Below are 22,771 nucleotides of genomic sequence, written 5' to 3' on the forward strand. Positions count from 1 at the left end.
TTCTCTTCTCAGACGCCATTTGCAATACGTTTTTTTTCTCGAAAGGTAATGGCCAAACGAAAATTCGCTATAATAGAAAAAAGGTCGAATTCATTAAGGTTAATTGTTATTGCACAACATTTCACCTTTACGAGCCAGATGATCACCACGGCCGAAAATAGACTGTTCACCATCCACGACATTTCTTCCAGGCGTTTAGTAATTTAAAAAATAGCTAAGAAATCAAAAAATAAATGAAATAAATAAAGGACGAGCACAAAAAATAGAGTAGAATAGTAACCTACATGTTGTACGAGGGCATCCTAAATGTTAGGAATTCTGGCTTTTGGTTCAAGGGCGGTTGGTCAATGTTGCGAGTGCCGATGGAATGACGGAACGTGCGTCGACAGATGGCCCATTCAGAGCCGAATAAACGGACAAGGAGAACGACAACTACATACTGACGGATGCGGAAAAAATCAGCATTTACGTGGATTGAATTGGAACATTTAAGAACGAAAATGGGAATAAGCGTCGAAATTATTCAAAGACCCGGTTTGTATCATTTGACTTTCATCGGAAATTGTTCGTCACGCTTTTTTGTTTCTTTTGCATTTGGCTACTGACATCACAAGTCCAGTTTTTTTTTTCCATTCAAGGTCCAGCACATATGTCGACATCCATCACACGGCGAAAAGAATTTTCGCTGACCGAAATAACATTTTTTTCTTTTAAAAAGAACGGCCAAAAACAGATGGTACCGAGCCAATATGCCACGTATCTGGGTTTTTTTTTCCGAATGCCAGATAGAGACAACAATCACAAAATGTCGAAATGGCGGAAATAAATTAAACATTTCTTTTGTTTTCTTCCGAGTCTTTTGGTTCGTTTCGAAACAGCAATGTGACCTTTTCTCCCTTGGCCGGTGGAAGGAGAGCCAACACACCGTTATTCCACATTCTGACTCCAACATACGTTGGCCTTTTGTGTGTAAAACGAAAGAAACCTTTAACCATCTTTCAACTCCTCCTTCTCTCCTGCCTTTTTGCGCTTTTCTTCGTTCTTTCTCTCTCTTTCTCTCCACTTATCCTTACAAAGGCGCCCAATGTCCCCTACCTTACCTGGTCGAAAATGCGGCGAACAACATAACAACCGACCAAATCATTTCGGTTGTTTTTAGCGCTTGCGGCCACATTTTTTAAACAAAAAAAAATGTTTTGAAGTTAAAATAATAAAAAAAATATATAAATAAAAAGACAGACGTCGAACTCACGTGCCCTACTTTGAGGGCTCCGTCATTCCCCCAATCTTCGGCTTTTTCTACTTTCACGCCCTTTTTTTTTTTCTCTCTTCCTATCTTCCCAAACGTGTCGGGACTTACATAGCCGGCCATGACCGCAGGTCGACGCGGAAACGGGACCGACCTCATCTCTTAAAAAAAAAAGAAAAGAAAAAAAAAAAAATTAAAAAAACGCGGGGGAGTTTAGGCCATTTACAAACCGATACGTTATAATAATAATAATAATAAAGTAACTTACGATGTGAAGACAAACTCTAAATAATATTTTGTGTGTTACACGTTAACGTTGGTACAACATGACCAAAAAAAAAAAAACATGTTTTCGAATTGTTTTTTTTTTTTTCTTCTTCTGCTTGGTTTCAAATAGTGATTATAGTAGAAATTAGGTAATCGTAATCTTAGTGATAATTTTTTATATACGGGGACTGGCGCATTTTGTTATTGGGACGTCGGTTTCCTGGCGTTGCGGTCAATATCGAGGCTGTGACGGCGATCGGCGTTACTGCAGCTCTCGTGGGGCAAATCGGCCACCTCGGCCAGCGCCGATGTCTCTATCCCTTGCCAATACAACTCGTTGAGTCCCTCGCTGGCCTCCACCGCTAACGACACCGACAGCTGTTCCGTACTTGCTCCTAATAGACAGGCGCGAAAGAGAGAGAGACAGAAATGGTCAATCAACTAACGGCCCAGTTATAACGGAATGTTTGCGAACGCGCAATTGCGGTGGACCCTTTTTGCTGGGCCACCCATTCGAGAACAAAAACAAAACTTGAACGAAATTCAACCTGAAATGGAAGAAAAGGATGGCGGACTGCTGGGCGATGTGCTGAATCCTGGAACAGAGGCTGGCATCATAGAGGATGCAGCGTTGAGGGCTGAGGTCGCGGCACCCCCCGACCCATCTTCCCGCTGTTGGGTGATGAGCCGGCGGCGACTCTGTCGCGAACGGCCAAGTTCGACCTGATGGCGCAGCTGCAGGATGGAATTCTCCAAGGCCATGTTGATGCTTTTAATCGAATCGTATTTGTGCTCGGCCACCTGGAACAATAGCACAAAATATGAATTATAATAATCCTATTACACGAGTCTAGCGAAAAAATATAATTTCACTCGGAAGGCGAGGGCCCGGTCAAGGGAATCAAATCGGCCCCTGCAGGTTTTGCATATTATTATTGTTCTGTTTTCTTTCTTTTTCAAAAAATGTGATGCATACAAATAGTCCACAGACTCTCTAGTTAGTTTTTACCGCCCTCGATTTCTCTCATTTCTTTCTCCGCCACACACACACACACACACACACCGCACATATAAGGAATAATCAGTTCATCGGTCGAAGTGGTAGAATGTCCGACCTCGATTCTTGCCATGCAACACACACACACACATCCAATAAGAGAATGGCCGGGTCCGCCTTTTTTTGCTCGTGTGTGTGTGTACCCGATTAAAAATTCTTTTTTTTCTTTCTCCGTGCCCGTTCCGCATTGTTATTACTACCGTGTTTTTTTTTTGTTTTTTTTTACTTGAGTACCTGCATGACTTGCTGGTGTTCCTCCTTCACCAGCTGTAACGTTCGTTTCAATTCGGAAATGTCCGTCTCTCGACGAAGAGCCGTTGCTTCCATGTCGGCCAATTTTGACGTCAGCGCCTCGTTCTGCCGCCTTTCTCGTTCCAGTTTCTCCCAATGAGCTTTCAACTCCTCTGCGAGAAAGAAATAAATACAGAAAATAATGAGAATGAACTGACAGGTAGTTTGGGCCGGATGGAAAATAATGAAACAAATTAAACATAACATGAAAGTAACGGCAAACAAGACGGACAAAACCACGCGATACCGATACGCGATGCCAATCGAACCCGATCGACCATGCTGCACTCCCTATATCCTTCTAAAACCAAAAAAAAGGGCGCAACGACCTCCATTCCGGTATCAGATATGGCCAACGAAATAAAGTTAAGTTTGCGGTCAAGCCAATTTCCTTCTTTTTTTTCTTAAGAGTTGACCGCACATCATTCTTTAAATGTTATCATTATCATTTCCGTTTTCTTAGTTGGTTCGTAGAAAAAAGGCATAAAGAGAACAGCTTCTCGTTCCAGACATTGACCTCTCTAGAGTATTGGTAACAAGCACGCGAGCACAACCTCTATTTTTAAAACGACCACTTAAATAAATAAGAAAAAAACTAGAACGAATAAAAGAATAAAGAATGTTGGGAAACCTTTATAAGCGCGAGTCATCTCCTCCATTTCATACTTCAAAACGGCTCCTGACGGATTCATGAGCTGCTGCTGGAGCAAATTGGCCGTTTCGCGGGCAGCTATCAAATGGTACTGAGAATCTTTGAGATCCTGTTGGAATCGTCGGGACTCGTTGGCCTGCCGCCGCAGATCGTTCATTTCGGCTTTGACGGCAAATGATTGCGCGTGAAGGCGATCCGCTTCGCGGCGCAGGGAACGGGCCTCCTCGCGAGCCGCAAATAATTCCTGCTCTCGCTGGCTTTTATCGGCAGACAAATCCTGGAGCTCTTGCAGCATCTTCTTGGTCCGCTCTTCGAACTGGAGGACGGCCTGCGCGCGCTCCGCTTCGGCCGCGTTGCGCAGACGGCGCATCGTGTCCGCATCTCGCCGCACGGCGGCCATTTCGTTCTGGGCCTGGACCAATTGCAATCGCATCGTGTGCAATTCTTCCTCGGCCAAACGGCCTTGTTTGGCTTTGGCCAGCAGACGACGGTTGCGCTCGGCGTGGACTTCGCGCCGGTGGCGCTCAAATTGCAATTGACTTTGCAACATCAAAACTTGTCCTGAAACGAAATAGAAAAGAGATGAAAAAAATGTCATGAATCATAAAAAAAAAACGCTGGAGAAAGAGACATATCCGCCTTTCACCTTGTGGTAAGGTGAAAGCTTTTGATTCATCGGAAAAGACCAGTTTTATCGAACGAGTTTGTGTCAATCGTTACGAAAAACCTGTTTCCGGCGAGAAAGAGAAAGCGAGGGAATTTGTTTTAACTTTGTTCTTTTTCCCCCTTCACCCATATCAGCTAAAATAAGGTCATCGCGGAAGTGACTAACCTTTGAGCAGAGAAACGTCTTCTGTCGCGTTCGGCTTGCCTAATAAGGCCGTGCTACGCTCGTGATTCCGGAAGGCAGCGTCGATGTAGCGGTCGAGCAGTTCGGATGGAGCCAATTGTCTTGGAGAAGCTTCCGCCGGAGCTGGCGGAGGCGGGAAGAGGAGCGATGGAGGCAACACGCTGAAGAAGAGGTGCTCGTACGGGGTAGGCGGCCAAAGATCCTGATCCGTTTGCGAGGCGGTCGATTGCTGTTGAGCTGTCACGCAACTGGGTGAAGAGGTGGGTTCCTCTTTACCATCACTTTCAGCTACGACGGCGACTCGTTGATCGCCACTGGAGTCCAGCTGAAGTAAATTAGGACACGAATGACTGCGTTTACGTAAACGCAATGTTAATGTCGATGCAGTGGGGCCGAAGGAGCTAGTGCTCTCGACAACAGTGCCAATACTGCTCCCACTTCCTGGGCTCCCTTGATTGGCACTGGCCACTGGAAGGCATTGACTGAAATAGCGCAGCCGCTTAACACGCTGAACAAAGTCGGAGAAGCGCGTTTGGTCCGGCATATGCAGGCCGCCAGACTGGCAAGAAGTATGGTTTACTACACCGCCACCCGCACCTAAATGTCCTCCTGTTCCATGACCTCCTGCATTCGGCCGTGATTCGAGGACGTCATCTCCGTAATTATAGTCTTCGTGACTAGCACGGTTGTACTCTTCTGGCTCACTGTCATCATGTCGGCCATCATCGATTTTATCCTGAACAATCATTTCATGTCATTTATATTAGAATTGAAGTACGAAATACGGCAAAGTCTACCTGGAGAAGGCTGTCGGGCCTACTAGGTGGCGGAGCGCATGGCGTTCCTTCACGTGACTGGATCCACGATTGCGAAAGCGCGTGAGTTTCCTTTTCAAAATAATCTTTAGAAGGGGGTTTGGATGACAATAGCCGACACACTTCGCGATCTTCGGCACTGATATGATCCTATTCATATGAAAGAAGCTTATAGGTTAGAGATAACGTAATGACAAAAATGATCATCACTTTGTCTGTGGGTTTGTGTGGAGCCGGGCTTAGCTGTTCGGCTAAAGTAGAAGGGCTCATAAGGTTCTTGCGAGCATCGGCACTTGGCGCTCCACTCGAATGCCGCGATCGCATACCGGAAAGAACGGGTCCAAAATGAGCGAACGAATTGCTGGCCGGCTCTTGGCCAATCTTCTGCAATTTGACTCCAATGACCATGCCACGTCGGTCATGTTCACCAGTGCTAACGCCAGCTACACCGGTAGCTCCTCCACTTGTTCCTACTCCAGGAAATTTGAAAGAATGAAGGTCTTTCTTCATGGGTGATGTCGGTGGAAGGGGCAATGGTGACGCTGTGGGAGTCAGATTTAACGTTCGAGCAACAGACGAAGATGGTGGTATGGACGCCTGTTGTTGCTTGAGATAACTTTCTGTAGGATCGGGTTTCGGCGTCACCCGGGCGCTAAGAGGAGCTTTCGTGGTTGAAGGCCCTTGAAGCACCCACTGGGCCGGCCAAGACCATTCTCCATTGACGTTCATGGCTTCATCAAGCCAAGGTGCTGGCTGTGTGGCACTGGCAACTGCAGGCTCTACAGCACACTGTAGATGATATTTGAAAAGTCAAGATAAAAAGAATTCGAAAAGAAATGATGTTTTGAATGCCAAAATACCGTAGAAGAATGAACCAAATTGGAACAAATCGGGTCTTCGCGGTTGCCTATCTCTTGGCATTCGAGCAAAGAGTACTTGGCACATTCGGTGACAATGTCGTGGACGCTCATCTGCTTCCACCTGCAGTAAAAAGTTTAATGTATGTACACTACTGCAAACTCTAACTCTAATATGATATACTAACCTGGCAGTCCCGATTTCAATATCTTTGGATGCGGTGACTAAGAGAGGATGCATTCGAACTGTTTCTACCATGGGCTTGACAGTGTGGCTGAAAATCGGTAAATTATCGCGTAGCGAATAATGTTGGCGCAGGTAGGAAAGGAAATTGCACGGATACATGCCGTACAGACGGTGGAACAAAGCATATAACGCAATTTGGAGATGTAGGACGTAAACTTCAGGCTGTTTGGGTTGGTTTGAGTAGTTCCAAGCGGCTAGTCTCGTAAAACTTTCAAAAATCTCATTGAGTATGGAGCTTTCCAAGTTTGGGATAATGGGTATGAGAGCAGTCAGGACGAGCAGCGCATTGACCAAGACAACTACACCACCATCGGTCTTCAAGACTTTGATGAGGTCCCTCATTACGTAATGCGAACTTATTCTGTGAAGCCATTGGGGTTGCTTTCTGACCAGAAATCCCATGAAAATGAGTGACGAGAGCCTGCTGTTGCTAGAACGAAGAGATTCTGATAATTTGTCAAGCAGATGCTTAGAATGGGTTTCTCTGAGGCCAAGGAGGATCTCCATCGCTCTTAGAGAACCTTTTGACATGCTGTAATCGAAGAGACCCTGTACAAGCCATGCTTCTTTGGTGGTGTTAAGATGATCATGAATGAGACTTTTGATATCTTCCACCACTGACAGCTGATTGCTTTCTAAGAGATTGAAGAATTCAGCTGGATCCAAATTCATATATGGATCCTCCATTTCCCTAAACAAGGAAATAATATTCATCAAAAAGCACTTGTCAATCAACCATGAATATGTTTTACATTGAATAAATTAAGATAAACTGATAAAGATTCACAAGAGGATAGAAGAAATTGATGGCGGGTAATGAAAAAGAACATTATCCACGTGCGAACCCTTGCTTAAAAGTTGAATAAGAGCTCGCTTTATTGGGTCTCTAATTTATAATTAGAGTTGCCGAGATATTAAGAGGTGCTAACTGATTAAAAGCTTTATGCAAATTGACTTGATTACCGAAGAATACGAATGTTTACCTCGTTTTATAGCGCTCAGGAAATGTACGTCTGCAACGATCACAGCGCCATCTAATGGTATTGTGGCATAACACCATTTTTACCGCGAAATTGGTGAGTACATTTTTCACAAAGAAACATGTCAAAAATATGATGGAAATATTGAAAAAAAAATACAGTGAGAGGGTCTGCGGGTAAAAAAAGGGAGTGTTGTGATGTGAAAAAAAAGCATTAAAATTAGATGGGCAAAATAATGGCGTGGACCGATTGGCAGACTAAAATTAAAAAAAAAAGCGTTTAAATACGTTATCCCCAGACCCTGCACGGGCCCAAAGTTATAAGTGCGTTGCTAAACGTAAAAAAAATATTAAAACAATATAAGACTAAGATTTGAACCCGTGAAATCATCATGGCAGGCGCGAATTAAGTCATAGAGCCATACTACATATATTCATTTCTTTATAAGCTACCTATTTAAATCGGTGACATGAAAAGCAAAGTTTGGTTGGAATGTGCGGTCCTGACAGTGGTTATCACCCACGCTTTGTATTCTGTAGTCCCGGGTTCAAATCCCGCCAACTCCAATTTCCAAGCCCTCCCTTCCCTCCACGCTCTACTCCCACCACCCTCTCCTCCCTCCCACCTCCCTATGTCATCATTCAAGATTCGCAAGATTCTTCATCTTCAATACGCAACATTCAGCATCTTCATTACAACGGATTCTCAAAATTCTTCGTCTCATCGGATTACGCAAGCTTCTACAACGGATCAAGTCGCAAAATTCTACGCCTTCAAGAAAGAAAGAAGAAGAGAAAAAAAGAAGAGCCATGCCTACTATAAAGGGGCTAAAAATGGCACAAAAAAAGCCATGTCAATGGCACAAAATCGTACTGTAGTACCTTGAAGATCGGACCTCAAACTGAAAGGTAGAGAAGAGGTAATCGCTCGTAGGTTGTTCGTAAGTTCTCCCCATGGCCACTAGGTTCATGGATGCAGGCAGCTAATCATCGGGCTGTGTGACCCAATTCGATACCCGTAAGTTTTTGCTGTTCCTTTCTGTGTCTAACACCAGTAGGGCGTACTAGTACTAGCAAGGTAGTAGGTAGGCAGGCGTGAAAGAAATTTTTTATATTCTCAAAAAATTGGACTCTTTCTCGTTATTCTTAGAAACATCTGATACATACCCGAGCTGTTCAATTAGCTACAAGGACATTCTATTTACACACGTTCGATTGTCACGGAGGGAAAAAAAATCTTGATTTCATCAAGACGCTAGGACTTTCACCTTTTGTTTTGCTGAAGACTTCTTATTGGATATCTTCAACATCTTTTTCAACCAATGTTTGGTTTGCCTGGTGGTCTGCAGCTCCTGGGGAACGGTTTCGTCCTGAGGCACTTTGTTTTCCTTAAGTTCGCCGTTGATATTTGGATTTGGGCAAATAGCGGGAACAGGTTCAGATGAGTATTTGCTTTTCTCAGAAATTTCTCCGTTAGGAGAGGATTGAGCCAAGTCTTTCTTTTCAGGGTTACTATCAGTTGTAAAACCATCAAGTTTACTCATTCGTCTACTAGAAAAAAGGAAAATGGATGAATGGAAACAAAGAAGATAATAGTAATAGAATTTAAGGAAAATAACGTACTCGTTGGGAAGCGCCGAAGGGTCAGCAAGGGATTTTTTCATCTTGTCCCAAAAATCCCAATAGGGGTTTTGGCGTGTAAAATCAAGACGAGTGTAATAGCGGACAGATTTCGGCAAATCGCATTGCTGGTAAAGACATGGAACTATTTTCCTGCATCCTCTTTCTTTTAACAAAAAAAAAAAAATAATTTAAGTAATAGGAATTGAAAATTATTGGTAAATACAAGAAACTACCTATTCCCAATGCCTCGGAGAAATTTACGACAAATTTGTTATCTTCAGAATTTAAAAAATTTGGCGAGAATATAGGTAAGACAAACCGACAACGATTTGAAATTAACTCCGTGACAGCTTGATGTTCAAATGGTAATCCTGCTATGAAATCTCTTTCTTTAAGGCACAACTAAAAAAATACATAAGAAAATACAATACATCAACTTTAAAATTTGTTTGATTGATGGAAGAATTTATGTTTGTACCTTCATTCCATACTCGCCTTCCATTTTTTCCACCACTCTGTCAACAAACTCTTGGTCTTCTCGTGCATACAAAACAAAGGCATCATACTGTACCAAAGTTCCATGCTCACTGTAACATTCCTGATCACCTATACAAGAATAGATCAAAATAATTAAATTCTCAACATTTTTCGAAATAAGTATGTCAAAATTTGAGATGTACCTATAGTAACAAGTTGTGGGGATTGTGATTGAATTCTATTTGAAATGCTTTGTCTGGAGGCTAGATAAAGGTCATTTTCTAAAGGAAAGAATTTTGCTGTTAACAACCTTAATCAAAATTCAGATTATATTTTATGTTTTACCCATCACAGCTATGGTATCGTCGATTACATCATAGCGATCCATTTTTTCAAGATACTCTATAAGTTTATTAGCTGTAAGATTTTTAGCTTGGCTAATTAAACTAGCAAATGGACTGCTAGTTCTTTCTAGATTTTGTATAATCAATACGTCTACTCCCATCAGTTCTGCTACTCCTCTCCAATCTCTGTGAAAGCGTTATCAGCCGTCATTACCTGTCGATGGCTATTGCATAGGGATGATTGTTTACCTGAAATGACCATCGTCTGAAAGTAGGACCTTGGTGGGATTTAACATGTTGGAAAGTGTGGCCAATGTTGACGCACGTAGAGAGAACAAGTATCCGTCAAGATGAGCTGTATTGTCACAACTTGCCATAACTTAAAGAAACTTTTTGTCACAATATTTACAAATGTGCTGCTCGTAGCAGAAAGGGGGAATTACCGAGAAACAGGGGTGCCAAATAAAGAAACTCATCTTGCGTCCTCAGTCAGCTCATGTCTGTTCACGGTAGATGGTGTATTTTATCGAGCCAGAAACCAAGATGGTGTCCTTACAGAATTTACTGTCTCTCGAAGAGCTAAGCGAGAGGATTAGGGCCGAAAACACAGAATCGGCTCGATTGAATCAAGAGAAAATGTCGATCGACAACGAAGTTCCGTTCGTTCGGCAAGGTTCCGGAAGAAGACCTGGTCCACGTAAGACAAAAAAAAAAGGCTTCTTGATTACCATAAGATTTTTTCCGCAGACGTCTCTTTTTGTATATAATCAAGTTTGACATTTCGAAGAAAAAAGACAGATCGACATATCAGTGTCTGTTTTCTGGTGTTGCGCATGCTCTCGGATCATTAGTTAGAATTGGGGTTTAGCCCCCAAATTAAGTTGCTCAGTTCTCTTGAGTTGGAGAATGTGGACTTTGGCTAGAGCTCAGGAATGTTTGGTTTGACACCAGTTCCTTTGTTTATCCTTCATTATCAAGGACACCTACATATAGTTGAAAAATAACTAGCCTGGCATATTCCTAAAAATTTTCATTATTGTCACTCTAGTGCCCCTGCAGCCAAACGGAACCCCCACTAGAATGAGACATAACTTTGACCTTGCCGGTATCAACATCACCAACTGCTCGACAAACTCCAAACAGGCAGAAATTGAAGCGAGGCTGCAAGAGATCATCAAGCTCACTGGAATCATCACAGTTGATGGGAAGCGATATTACAGTAGCATACACGATCTAGAGCACCAGGGTGAGCTGGGTTTTGGCTCATGTGGTCATGTTGTCAAGATGAGGCACCCACCCAGCAATGCCATAATTGCAGTCAAGGTACTATCAATCAGATCCCATTTCTTCAAGTCAGAATTTTCAGCTGATTCCACAAATTGATGAATTCCAGCAAATGAGGCGATCGGGCAATCGCGAAGAGAATAAGAGGATCACAATGGACTTGGAAGTTGTGTTGAAGTCGCACGACTGCCCTTACATCGTACAGTGCCTGGGTTGCTTCGTGACAGAGTCCGACGTCTGGATTTGTATGGAGCTTATGGCCACCTGCTTCGACAAATTACTCAAACGACTCAGACAACCCATCATCGAGCCAATTATTGGAAAAATCGCCGTTGCCGTAAGTTCCTTTTTTCCCATTGCGCAAAATTCTATATCGATTTGACTCCAGTTAACGTAATGATGTTTTTATCCGAACCCTCTAAACAATTATTCAGACGGTCAAAGCGTTGCATTATCTAAAAGAGACTCACGGGGTGATCCATCGTGACGTGAAACCTTCCAATATTTTACTCGACGAGAGGGGCAATGTTAAGCTTTGTGATTTCGGCATCTCTGGCTGGCTGGAGGACTCGAAGGCGAAAACACGCAGTGCAGGATGCGCCGCATACATGGCTGTACGTATTTGTTTTATTACGGTTGCTTTTAAAAGTACGCGAACTTTCAATTGCTTCATCTATATTGCAGCCTGAACGAATCGAACCGCCGGATCCGTCGCATCCGGACTACGACATTCGAGCAGATGTATGGTCGCTAGGCATCACCTTAGTCGAAATGGCAACGGGGAACTCACCCTACCGCGATTGCCAGACTGATTTTGAGGTGCTTGCGCGTGTCGTTCGTGACGATCCACCACTTCTTTCCCAGTCTCAAGGATTCAGCCCCGAGCTCTGTTCATTCGTCCGTGATTGGTAAGGAAAAAAAAAAACCTTGTATCGCAAATTACCGAACCGACCGCGTTGACGTAACACTATTCGTTGTTTTGTTTAGTTTGACGAAGAACTACAAGCACCGACCAAAGTACAAGAAACTCCTGGAGCATCCTTTCATCAAGAAATATGAGGCGTTACCGATTGAAGTGTCAGTTTGGTATCAGACGGTGATTCGTCAAATCGAAAGCAATCAACTGGTTCGCCAGTCTCCTCAGCGTACCTCACAACGTATGTACACACCACCGTCACCAAGTTTAAGAAGAGTTACATCGGAACCGCCTCCAATTCCGCCACGGACGCCAGAGAGCCAGAGAAAACCATTATTAGTACGGCTTGCGTCAGAGCCCGTAGTTGATGGACTGGATTTCCAAACCGTCAATGGTCGAGTGACGGTGGTGGGAACCAAACAATCACAACAACAGCAGCAGCAGCAGCAACAACAACAGTTCCAGTTCGATCCTAAGCCACCAGCTGGCAAACCCAGTCCGCCTGTTACAGGTCCAGTAGGGCCAGGGGGTTTCCGTTTTAACCTACCTCTAAGACCCCCAGCGCTTCCACCCCGACCTCCGCCGACGGGCGGAAACCCACAGCAGCAGAGCACTCAGCTTCAGACATCACCTTCAGAAGAGACACAGCCATCACTGGGAATGAGAGGCTTTAACCCGTCGCGCGTGACCAATCCGCCGACGGATTTACCCGGTCTACCTCCTCGTCCTCCACCTGCTGGCGCCGAAGCGACTGCAGATCGAAATAGCTCGTCTGTAGCTCGGCTGGCCCAGATGTTTGGCACTCAGCTGTCACCTGCCAGGTATAACGAACGACTTGAGTATATTGATTTACTTGTTTTGTTCTGTTGCAATCGATTGAAGCCAAAGGAATTGTATCACCAGATCGCCAACAACTACCGGTAGAGATCCCAACGAGATCTTCAATTTGCCACCCAACAGACGTCCAGCTGATTCCCCTCCTGTCATCCCTCCGCGCTTGTCGCCAGAGTCTGCCAATCCGCCTCCGCGTGCTTTCTTTTCCGAAGGACTATTGGCTAGGATCAGCCAAGATCCCTTATTTTCTCGCTTGTTGAAGCCCAGTTCCAGTTCCGACCAGTCTCACGGACGAAACAACGGACATCACCAGTCCAGCTCCGATCAACGGTCAGCGCCTTCCTCCTCGTTATTCGGCCGTCGCATTTCTTCCGAAGGCTTATCACTAAGGAGGTAATTTTTTTAAATTTTTTTTTATTGCATAAAATTTAATTTCAAAATTATTTTCTTAAAAAAACAAAAAAAAAAAACAGCAGGTACTCACCTTCGCCTCCGCAACATCCTCCACCGCAGCCACCCGCTCGCCGGTTGTCTCAATCATCCGGGAGCGGTGGAGGCAATGGTTACGCAAGTGGCGGAGGAGCAGGATCAGCCTCGGTCCCCGCTTCACCCGTCCTGCAGCCTCGGCATATGGGTGAGAATGTCAATCCATTCTCCTCCGGCTACGTTCTGCCACGCCATTTGACGCCAGAGCCTCAGCGCCGCAGTTTTAGCCAGCGCTTCGAGCTCTAAGCATAAAGATTCGTTCACTCCTCTCCTTCCTTAAAATAAGGTTGTTTTTATTTTAACCTAAAGTAAAAAAAAAAAAAAAACGAAGAGAAATTCAGTTATTTTTCTTTATTAGGGTTTTATTTGCATTAGCCTTGTAGGCCATATGACACCGAAATGGAATTTTTTGTTCTTTTCATTTTTATAGCAGATTAGCCGTCTGCGCGAAACGGTTGCCAAGAACGCTGTCGATAGTGCGCGCCATGGTATTCTTTCTTTAGTGTTGTGAACAGCGCGCAGCTCCTTTATTTTTCAAATTTTTTATTCGAAAACCTAATAGTAATTAAGATATACAGGAACAAAAAGGAAAAAAAAATGGAAAATAATCGCCGGTTTTTTTTTTTTTAACTTTGTTTTAACTACTCTTATTTTCCATCAGTTATTTTAATAATAATAATTTCGAGATATATTAATTATTGTAGAGAATCAACAACAATAGCCTATTTAAAAACAAATTTGATTTGCGTCCTTACTATCCCGACAAATTTTCTTTTCTTTCATTACCAAAGTTTCCTTTTTTTTTTGCGGCACTTTGTGACGTGCTTAATTATTAATAAGTTAGAGAGAGAAAAAAAGACGACGATATATATTATTATTAGAACGGTTAACGATATAATTTTCCCCTCCATCTCCCCCCAAGAAAAAGAAAATTGTGAAAAAAAAAAAATTAAATATCGACGTATTTTGTTTTGTACAAGTTTTTTTTTTTTCTAAGTTAAAACAAAAAGAAAAAGAGAGCGAGATAACGAACGAATGTTTTATTTTCTCACTTTTGATTTTTCCAGCATAGGCAGCCATCCCCACCCATGCAAAACATAACACACACAGCCCCTTTTGGATTTTAAACTATTATTTAATAATTAGTGAGTGCCTGTTAAGAGCGATCCGCATATATTATTGTTCTGTCACACACTTGTCGATTGAAATGTTCTCCCTCTCTTTTGTCATTTTTTCAGTTAGCCAATTTCATCTCGTGTGTGTGTGTATGTTGTGTAACTCCAAAAAGTTTTATGTTATATGATTCCTTGTCCTGTTCTATCAGATGCTGGGAGGGGATTATTCGCAATTTTCTTTGATTCTACTCCCCCACCGTAGAAAAGGAAAAAAAAAAAAAAAAAAAAAAAAACGTAGAAGAACTGCACGCGTTCAGTAGCAGCAGACTCGATTATCCACAGTTCGAGATGACATCCAAATGAAACATGCCATACAACAATAACAAACACAAAAAAAAAGAAAAAAAAAAGAGATAAATAAAAATAAAAAAATAAAAGCGAACAAGAGAAATTCTTTAGTCTTATTCCTTTTCTGATGTGTGTTTATCATTTTTCACCTATCGTTTAGAGCGAGTGGCGCTCTCTGTAAACCTACCAACTAGTATGCAAAGTAGTCGATGAAAGTTGAGAGTTTACGTGAAGACTTTCACGTCCCGAACGTTAAGAAATGTTGTCTCTCGCACTCTCTAGCGGTAACTTGAAACTCTTGTTGACATATCAATGTCTAGACTTTTTCTGCCAGGACAAAATCAAAGCATTTTTTCTGTCCCCTCAGAAATCATCGACAAAAGAAAAAACATTTATGATGAATTCAGCATCTATTTTCCGTTAGGATTGCTTTCCAGTCGAGTTGCCAAAACAATACACAAAGGTTTTTTTTTTTCTTTAAGGAACGTTAGATGTTCTTATCGACTCGTCGAAAGAGAGAAAAGAAGAGTACAAAAAAAAAGAGAGAGACATTGAGCGATGAGCCACTAGGAAAAATGCCTAACAAACATCGGGATGCAGTAGCCAAAAAAAATCCTAAAATACGGACTGGAGAACAGAAAATGATTTTGGACATTGGCCCATTGGTGAAAACACAACGGGTCGCTTTCGATTACCAAAAAAAGTATGAATAAAAAAGAAAATCTTTTTCATCCAGCGTCCATTGACACCAAAGTCAGACATTTTACTGGTCAACACACCGACTGCATAGTTCATTGGAACATATACGAATAAACTTCTTGGCAAAAGGGAAAAAGAGAGACGGAAAATTGTCTAAAGAAATTGTTCGTAACTGAACCAGGGGACCGCCAAAAAGTTCCAAAAGTGAAAGCGTGTGTGGGTTCGACGCCATAACCCTTTTAAAGGATATTGTACTGCTTTGTGTGAGCGCCATATAACGAACAACAACTAGATCCTCTTGAGGGCACAAATAACTTGGTTAACAACGAGACACAAAATGCCACTATGGATATAATAAGGACCGAAAAAGAAAGTGAAAGCCAATACTTATTGTTTTCACGAAACAGTCTACCTCTATGAAGTTCACCTTGGATAACAAGGAATGTATCACCTGGCGGCGATTGATTTCAACACGACCCATGTAACAAGTAATTTCTAAAATAAAAATGGCGTCCTTTCCCAAGAAATGACAAAAGTATAATTTTTGCAAGGATTTCTGTAGGGATGTACACACACATCAATCAATCTTATCATTATTAGACTCAACACTATAATAATAATGACGTTTCATGAGAGGTTTCCCCCCAAAACCAAAAAAAGAGAAATTGATCATGTTTCGCTTTGGTGAATGAGAAGACCTAAGAGTGACTGTTTCTTCTTATCACGGCAATTTTTTTTTTTAATACTCACGCTATCCCCGAAATGTGTGCGTGCATAGAAAGAATGAAAAATATCCAAACGATAACGCTTCGTGAAACAATGGGGGGGAAGAGAAACAAAACAAAAGTTTGTGTCATGCTCACCTCGTCTTCTTTTCACGTTGTTACAAAGAGATAACACCATGACACTTTATCTGCTATAAACTTTACGCACGAAACTCTGATGGAAAATGAAGCACACGAAACGTTTCACTGTAACTACTCACGCCAAATGATGGGTCTATTCCCACGTGGTTTAACAGCAGACAGTTTTCACCTCGACTCTCCCCCCAACTCGAAAACACTTTGATTTACCTCTTTTTCTTTTTCCAAGAATTTTTTGAAAAATGGAAAGAGCAGGGGAAATGGTTACCTTTTTTTTTGTTGTTGGTCCTTGACCGGAACACCGAAGACGAAACAACCGACAACAGCTGGAAAATCACCTTGAGAAAAGTGAAATAAAATTACAGGAATAGTTTGGGTTTTTTTTTGTCGAAATTCTTTTCTAAAAGTTTGGCTCGAGGGTAAGAGACAAACCCACCATTTAGTAAAAGTTTCTCTTTTTGTTGTTGGTTATTTTCTTTTTAAGCATATTAACTTTGAGCTTTTACCTCTAGACCTCCATATAGCAACAGAATTTACGTTCCAGCACAAATTGCCATTTACAATATGTTTGGAATAGGCAAGTTTTGTACCTGTGTATTTTTCAAGGAGAAAGTGATACATCTTTTTAAATTTCTCAGGTCTGTTTACCTGATGTCAGTGAGCACAAACACGTAAATCACGGAGACAATGGAAATCGAAACGATTGTGTTGACATGCAGCAACTGTCAAATGGGCGAAATTGGCTCAACGGAGAAATCTCTTTTTTTCCGAGAAATGTTTTTTTGCTGTCATTAATGTAAGCAAGTACAGTTTAAAAAAAGAACTGAAACAGCCTTTTCCACTTAACGTGCATTGTTATTACCGTTTTTCTGGTGCATGATTTCCTTCTGGCAATATGACTGTACACGTCCCTTTTCTTTAACTTCCTTTTTATTTTGTTCACTAGAAAAAGACAGCAATCATATAGTAGGGATAGTAGTAGTCAAGTATGATAATACAGCCACTTTCACGTACCTCTCCCTCTCTCTACAGAGCTCTCCTTCCCCCCGTCGTGAAACGATTTCCATTTCTGGTGAACGCAGGCACTTCTTATGCTGCTCCAATCACGAAACCAAAAGAAATGGGAGAGAAAAGAGACCGACGGGTCAAGCAAGTAAACTTACCACACACACACACCAGCACTGGTCAAGCTTTCTTTCGGTGATTTCCCAATCCATCACTTTATTATTAATTTTTATTCAAATTCTTTCTCCTTTTTTTTTCCTCAAGTCACGACCACATAGTTGGGGATATTGTTTCGATTTCCAAGCCACGACGGCTGTTAACTTAAAATGGCTAGTTTTTTTTTCTTTCTTCAAATCGTGCCTGTGACACAAGAAGAAAATCAAACTGACATAACAAATTGCCATTTCATTACCTGATTGTTGGAGAGTTCGTCGAGCCCAGATCGGTACAGTACGGCAATTTCGTACGACACAATAAAAATCAATGAACAATCGAATCATACACGCGTCGGGTTGAATGTTCTGCGGTTTCCTGTCCTTTCACTTTTTTGGCCTTTAGAAGGTTCCAGGTGCCAACAAAGATATTGGAACGCATTGGGAAACCAAGTGTTACATTTCGTTTCACGCCATTTCTCTTTGCTTCGTTTGTACTTTTTATGTTGTCGGGTGATGATTATCGCAGGCACGTGCAACATGCACCGATGAGCTTTCACTTGTACGGACCACGATGACGTCTGGAACAGAAAAAAATGGAAAAGAAATTTGGGGTTCGTTATTTTTAATGTTTCTACTGTCAAACAATCTGCAAATTTGAATGAAACAAGTTTTAGAGCTTTTTTTTTTTTGCCTAGTCCACGCCATTTTGGTGAAATCGCTGTGACATTCATTGATCGTCCATCAACCAAAAGGCGTTTGACTCGGTTTTGGCCAGAAATGCTATTATCGAATCAATATTCCGATATGCACACACCTTTCTTTTCTCTCTTTATGCATTTGTTTTCATCATCTTTCCTAGACACAAGAATAAAGAAATAAAAAAGAGGGAGAAAGAAGAAGGTGAAAGGAATGGTTCATCTGTAGCCAGCCAGCTGTTTTTTTCCTTGAGCATTTTATTTTTCGGACAGGTCCATCCGAGGGAGGTCAGTAGGTCAACACAGCAGCCGATGCTAACAGCTGATGAGGAGAAAGGCTTTAAAAAAAAAAAAAAACGAATAATACCTCTTCAATTTCTTTTCTCCCCCTTGAGAACAACATAGAGAATTAGTGGGGATATTCAAACCTAGGTCGAATTTATATCAATAGAGGATTAATGACAAATACCTTTATGTTGCATCAACGGGAAAATAAACAAAATATTAAAAGGAATTTGAAATTTCACTTCGTATGGATTTCCAGATTATGCCTAGTCCTGATGAAGAAAAACAGTCGACACAAGGCCATTAAAACCTTGCTGGTTTTGACTTTGGAAAAGTTGTTTGGTTACCTTTCGCTTCTTTGATTATCTACTGGAGAAAATTGCTTCCGCCTGTCTCTTCTTCTTCAAACCAATTACTGGTACATCTTCCTTCTAGAAAATCTTTAACGTGATGAAAGGACGAAGATGCTTTATCAACAAGTCCATGGCCACGTAATCACATCAATTGACATTGATGAATAAAAAAACAAGTTGAACAGGTATAACCATGAAAACTAAGCAGAAATTTGAAACAACAAAGAAAAAAAAAAAAAAAACTTTGATCACGATTTAAGAAAACATGAAAATTTGTATAGAGAAAGAAGTGATGGGATACCTTGAAGGTACCTCCTACTACCGTATCGTGCGTATGTGTTTTGTTTCTTTCTCCTACACCCTGCACGCGTCTTCCCAGTCCCCACCCACTTTCAACTTGCGGGGCTCTCTCTCTCTCGCCTATATAAAAGACGTCCAACTTCACCTCATTGTACCAAACGACACTTTGCTAGTTTCGTGTCCAGAGCTCCTCATCGTCTTCCAACTCACTCTCTCTTTTTCACCGTCCAGCAGCAGCCGCAGCCCCGCACTTTTTTATCCTTCAACATTGCGGGTGGACTTGTCCGTCTTAAGTTTTCAAAAATTCGTCTCGATCCGACCCAAAAGTTGTCTACGATGGCTCGCGTCCTCATCGCCATAGCCATCCTCATCGGAGCCGGTAATTTCCTAATTAAATCATTTCATTCATTTTATTCATTTATTTACCTGATTTCCTTTCATTTTGTTTTGCTGCGCAAAAAAAAGAGGGGGTTGAAAATGAGTTTAACCTAAACGTAGACGTAATTTAAACAGATTTTCAAAGAACTTTCTGGGATTGTCATAAAGAAAATACGCCAGAGGGTAGTAGAAAACTTTCTCCTCCTTTTTCTTTTAGGAAAGAAAAGGTAATAGGAGGGATGGTGAAAAGAGAAATGACGGAGGGTATTATATGAGGAGAAAGTGCTTTCTCTTCCACCAACCTACATTTTCCTTTAACCTATTAGTCACTGGAACTGATAGGGGAGGCTAGAGGAAACCCTATTCACACTCGACCCTCTTTTTCCTCGTCGAAAAAGGCCCAATGTTTGTCTACCTGTTGGTGCCATAGGGTCCACATAGTTTACAAACGAACGTTTTAAGGCCCTCTAGACTTTTGACACTTTCACCTGAGGCTCAAACATTAGACCGATAGTATTTTATTTTTTCTTTACCTGAGCTCTTGGATATCCTTCGATGAAGGGTAGAGGAACCCGTTTCTTCTTTCTTATCGTGGCTTGATTTAATTCGAGATAACAACTTTCTCCAGTCTCGCCAGCTTTCACCTTTTTCCAGTCAAAACATTTACTAGAAATTCAAATTTTTAAAACCTGATTTTAATTCAAATGTTACCTGGATTTCCTTTCGATCACGACAGCTTCGGCCCAGAACATTCGCAGCGATGCGTTTGTTTGCCCGAAGGAAAACGGCTTCTTCGCTCACGACATTTCCTGTGACAAATACTGGAAATGCGTAGATGGAGTGGCTACGTTGGAAGTCTGCGGCAATGGCTTGGCTTTCGATGACACCGACCCCAAGAACAACCGCGAAAACTGCGATTACGTCTACAACATCGAATGCGGGGATCGTCTCGAACTTGGTAAGTCCTTGATTTCTAATTAATAAAAATACTTAATTTAATTAACCAAATCATTTCATCAATAGAACCACCAATCAGTACCCCTCACTGCCCAAGTTTGCACGGAGTCTTCCCCGATGAGACCAAATGCGACGTATTCTGGAGCTGTTGGAACGGTGAGGCCAGCCGTTACCAGTGCGCACCCGGTTTGGCTTACAGCCGAGAAAGCCGTGTCTGCACATGGGCCGATCAGGTTGCCACCTGCAAACAAGAAGGTAAATAACTCATCAATAAATTCTTTAAAATTTTAGATTTTCTCTGATACGAACGTCTTGTTTTGGTTACCATAGAAGTTGGAAATGGATTCGTTTGCCCAGCCACTGGCGATGTTGCCACCGGTGCTTTCAGCCGTCACGCTCACCCCGATGATTGCCGTAAATACTACGTCTGCATGACCGGAAACGCCCGCGAATACGGATGCCCACTCGGAACCGTCTTCAAGATCGGTCTCGATGACGTCAGCGGTTTCTGCGCTGATCCCGAGGAAGTCGAAGGATGGTAAGTTTCTTCTTTTTGTTTTCAGCTTATCAATTATTTTTCTCGCATAAAAGAATTTCGCGATGTCCTTCACAGTCCTTGACTTGATACAAATCAATGACGAGACATTCAAAATTCTAAAACTGCATGATTTTGAAATCTTCGGTTTTTGCATGATTGGGTCACCCTTTCATTTTTCTCTCACCTCACCTGAAAGCAAAACGAAACAATTAAAAAAAGAAGAAAAATGCATGAACAAAAATAAATAACCTCGCTAATCCATTAAACCATTTGAAACCCTATAAACCCCTCCCCCCTCTACACATTATAGTGCCGACTACTACGGGACGCTGGATCTGAATAGCCTGCGCAACACTGAAGTCCAGGCTGGTGTTGCCCCAGCACCTGAGGCTGCCCCTGTCAGGGTGGCAGCTGCTCCCAAGAAGCCCGTCACCAGCCGGCCATCTTTCCGTCCTCGTCCAGTCACCGAGGTTCTCGTGGTCGAAGAACCACTTGCCGATGAGGCCGCTGTTTAAATGGACACAAATTATATCGACATCCACCAACACACTTTCCTTCTTTTGCGCACCTTTCAATCTCGTGCCAATCTTCTTTTCACTGTATAATTCTGTTTCGAAACAGCAGCAACTAATGACGCATGCGTCAAATCAAAAAAAGGAAACTAAAAGAATTACGTGACGTAAAAGCCAACTGAAAAACAAAAAAAAAAAACTACGAACTTTTCGCATTTTCTTCCCAAGTGATGGTTTTTGATTACGGCATCTAAAAAGCAACATGTTGATTGATCCTTTTTTTCTCTTTTTCCTTGTTTTCCTGTCCTTTTTTTATGTTTTCCCCGTCTCTTCTTTTTATAGCCAAGACTACTATGCGGATAGCGGCTTAGACATCAAGGCCCTCAGCAAGTTGGGTTTTTAAAAGAACAAGCAGGCGCTCACACAGCGACGAGCAACAAGTTTTCCAGTGTTTGTGTTGGTGTTTTTCAGCTCAAATTTTCTTTCCTCACCAATTTTTCCATCAAAAAATGAAGAACGGGATTCTCACAGAAAAAAAACCCATGACCCCTTTTCCTCCATCTTCTTTCCCCACTAATGATGGACGTCTAAGGTCATCATTGTCCACGATTCCCCCTCCTAAATTGAAAGAAACCAAACTGTACCCTTGTATACAGCCGCGTGTAAATACAAAAGACTGCCGTATACAAACAAACGAGTACCTTCATTTATTCGCCAATGCGAAGTTCAGCATGACAAAGAAACTGTAAATCTATTAAGATGGTAGGATATCAATAATTAGAAAAACATATTTCAATCAAATCACATCTACGCTCTCACCTGAAATAACAGTAGGCAAGTGCAGTAAACTGTAGTGTCCATATTGACCTCAGATGCTGGATAAGAAGCAGTTCATCTAGTTCACAATTGGCCTACATATAATTCACTTTCAAAACCATATAAACAAGCACCTAATCAACACTACGCTGCCCGACTTCAGAATCGTTTTCCCAGTTTGGATCGACAAGAGTTATTACTCAAATGAGCGAGCGAGACGCATTTACACTTCGTTTAAATTCTTGTGGATTTGTTGTGAGCTTTATTCCACATACGAACTTCGTTTACGTTTTTTAGTTTCCAAATCGAGGGCATTCATAGACGAAAGTAAAGGATCGTCATGCTAGCAACGACTGCTGGGCTACACAGGGTCCACCCTGACACCCTCAGAATCATATTGTTTAGCGTCAATTATTTCATTTTGATTTACAATGTTAATTTCAATAAACAAGGAAAAAAATTATTCTTACGGAAATGGAACTTACCGATGGTATACTATGAAAATTGAGAAGAATTTGTTCTTC

At 42.0% G+C, this 22,771-nt stretch overlaps 5 protein-coding genes and 1 long non-coding RNA gene across 10 annotated transcripts in view; 3 read left to right on the forward strand and 3 right to left on the reverse strand.

Moving 5' to 3' along the window:
- LOC130688741 (ras-related protein Rab-30-like) overlaps positions 1–22,771 on the forward strand; it is a 93,730-nt gene that overhangs the window by 58,801 nt on the left and 12,158 nt on the right. The window lies entirely within an intron of this gene.
- LOC130688692 (hamartin-like) lies at positions 1,605–7,343 on the reverse strand. 2 transcript variants are annotated; one of them, XM_059497015.1, is made up of 10 exons: positions 7,269–7,343; positions 6,227–6,976; positions 6,042–6,162; positions 5,392–5,970; positions 5,164–5,331; positions 4,349–5,102; positions 3,496–4,077; positions 2,808–2,977; positions 2,065–2,317; positions 1,605–1,911 (listed from the first exon to the last, which is right to left on the reverse strand). In XM_059497015.1, the coding sequence occupies exons 2-10, from the start codon at positions 6,970–6,972 to the stop codon at positions 1,718–1,720; spliced, it is 3,567 nt and encodes a 1,188-aa protein (XP_059352998.1). In that variant the 5' UTR covers positions 6,973–6,976; positions 7,269–7,343; the 3' UTR covers positions 1,605–1,717. The 2 variants fall into 2 exon arrangements, with proteins under 2 accessions (XP_059352998.1, XP_057367678.1); XM_057511695.2 differs by lacking the exon at positions 7,269–7,343 and adding an exon at positions 7,038–7,262.
- On the reverse strand, positions 8,359–10,164 carry LOC130688721 (uncharacterized). Of its 2 annotated transcripts, none has more exons than XM_057511738.2 (7): positions 9,958–10,164; positions 9,710–9,894; positions 9,568–9,645; positions 9,366–9,493; positions 9,121–9,289; positions 8,888–9,050; positions 8,359–8,812 (listed from the first exon to the last, which is right to left on the reverse strand). In XM_057511738.2, exons 1-7 carry the CDS (start codon positions 10,083–10,085, stop codon positions 8,512–8,514), a joined length of 1,152 nt encoding a protein of 383 aa, XP_057367721.1. In that variant the 5' UTR covers positions 10,086–10,164; the 3' UTR covers positions 8,359–8,511. The 2 variants fall into 2 exon arrangements, with proteins under 2 accessions (XP_057367721.1, XP_057367719.1); XM_057511736.2 differs by having other exon boundaries at positions 8,359–8,815.
- Positions 10,207–14,794, forward strand: LOC130688699 (dual specificity mitogen-activated protein kinase kinase hemipterous-like). 2 transcript variants are annotated; one of them, XM_059497016.1, is made up of 8 exons: positions 10,207–10,405; positions 10,757–11,031; positions 11,102–11,329; positions 11,427–11,606; positions 11,677–11,900; positions 11,980–12,729; positions 12,812–13,135; positions 13,216–14,794. In XM_059497016.1, the coding sequence occupies exons 1-8, from the start codon at positions 10,222–10,224 to the stop codon at positions 13,472–13,474; spliced, it is 2,424 nt and encodes an 807-aa protein (XP_059352999.1). In that variant the 5' UTR covers positions 10,207–10,221; the 3' UTR covers positions 13,475–14,794. The 2 variants fall into 2 exon arrangements, with proteins under 2 accessions (XP_059352999.1, XP_057367689.2); XM_057511706.2 differs by having other exon boundaries at positions 10,220–10,405; positions 13,219–14,794.
- Positions 12,987–20,276, reverse strand: LOC130688760 (uncharacterized). The gene is made up of 9 exons (XR_009421828.1): positions 20,136–20,276; positions 19,958–20,068; positions 17,268–17,991; positions 17,116–17,195; positions 16,522–17,038; positions 16,376–16,463; positions 16,254–16,313; positions 13,227–13,531; positions 12,987–13,127 (listed from the first exon to the last, which is right to left on the reverse strand). It is a non-coding gene; the product is annotated as an uncharacterized LOC130688760 (long non-coding RNA).
- LOC130688729 (protein obstructor-E-like) lies at positions 19,190–22,125 on the forward strand. Of its 2 annotated transcripts, none has more exons than XM_057511746.2 (5): positions 19,190–19,425; positions 20,161–20,382; positions 20,448–20,636; positions 20,712–20,919; positions 21,230–22,125. In XM_057511746.2, the coding sequence occupies exons 1-5, from the start codon at positions 19,383–19,385 to the stop codon at positions 21,432–21,434; spliced, it is 867 nt and encodes a 288-aa protein (XP_057367729.1). In that variant the 5' UTR covers positions 19,190–19,382; the 3' UTR covers positions 21,435–22,125. The 2 variants fall into 2 exon arrangements, with proteins under 2 accessions (XP_057367729.1, XP_057367730.1); XM_057511747.2 differs by having other exon boundaries at positions 21,774–22,125.

Source organism: Daphnia carinata, chromosome 9 (genome assembly GCF_022539665.2).
Source record: "Daphnia carinata strain CSIRO-1 chromosome 9, CSIRO_AGI_Dcar_HiC_V3, whole genome shotgun sequence".
Lineage (NCBI taxonomy): Eukaryota > Metazoa > Arthropoda > Branchiopoda > Diplostraca > Daphniidae > Daphnia > Daphnia carinata.

What these genes read in the sequence shown, in the direction of transcription:
- LOC130688692 (XM_057511695.2), bottom strand. An exon ending in ATTGAAATCGGGACTGCCAG is followed by an intron (nt 6,163 to 6,226) that starts GTTAGTATATCA and finishes TTTTTACTGCAG; the next exon opens with GTGGAAGCAGATGAGCGTCC. An exon ending in CACACAAACCCACAGACAAA is followed by an intron (nt 5,332 to 5,391) that starts GTGATGATCATT and finishes TCATATGAATAG; the next exon opens with GATCATATCAGTGCCGAAGA.
- LOC130688721 (XM_057511736.2), bottom strand. Translation starts at nt 10,085, where the DNA reads ATGGCAAGTTGTGACAATACAGCTCATCTTGACGGATACTTGTTCTCT. An exon ending in CGATACCATAGCTGTGATGG is followed by an intron (nt 9,646 to 9,709) that starts GTAAAACATAAA and finishes TCTTTCCTTTAG; the next exon opens with AAAATGACCTTTATCTAGCC. An exon ending in CCTTCGGCGCTTCCCAACGA is followed by an intron (nt 8,816 to 8,887) that starts GTACGTTATTTT and finishes CCTTTTTTCTAG; the next exon opens with TAGACGAATGAGTAAACTTG.
- LOC130688699 (XM_059497016.1), top strand. Translation starts at nt 10,222, where the DNA reads ATGGTGTATTTTATCGAGCCAGAAACCAAGATGGTGTCCTTACAGAAT. An exon ending in TGTTCATTCGTCCGTGATTG is followed by an intron (nt 11,901 to 11,979) that starts GTAAGGAAAAAA and finishes TGTTTTGTTTAG; the next exon opens with TTTGACGAAGAACTACAAGC. An exon ending in ACTCAGCTGTCACCTGCCAG is followed by an intron (nt 12,730 to 12,811) that starts GTATAACGAACG and finishes TTGTATCACCAG; the next exon opens with ATCGCCAACAACTACCGGTA.
- LOC130688729 (XM_057511746.2), top strand. Translation starts at nt 19,383, where the DNA reads ATGGCTCGCGTCCTCATCGCCATAGCCATCCTCATCGGAGCCG. An exon ending in AGCCATCCTCATCGGAGCCG is followed by an intron (nt 19,426 to 20,160) that starts GTAATTTCCTAA and finishes CGATCACGACAG; the next exon opens with CTTCGGCCCAGAACATTCGC. An exon ending in CGGGGATCGTCTCGAACTTG is followed by an intron (nt 20,383 to 20,447) that starts GTAAGTCCTTGA and finishes TTTCATCAATAG; the next exon opens with AACCACCAATCAGTACCCCT.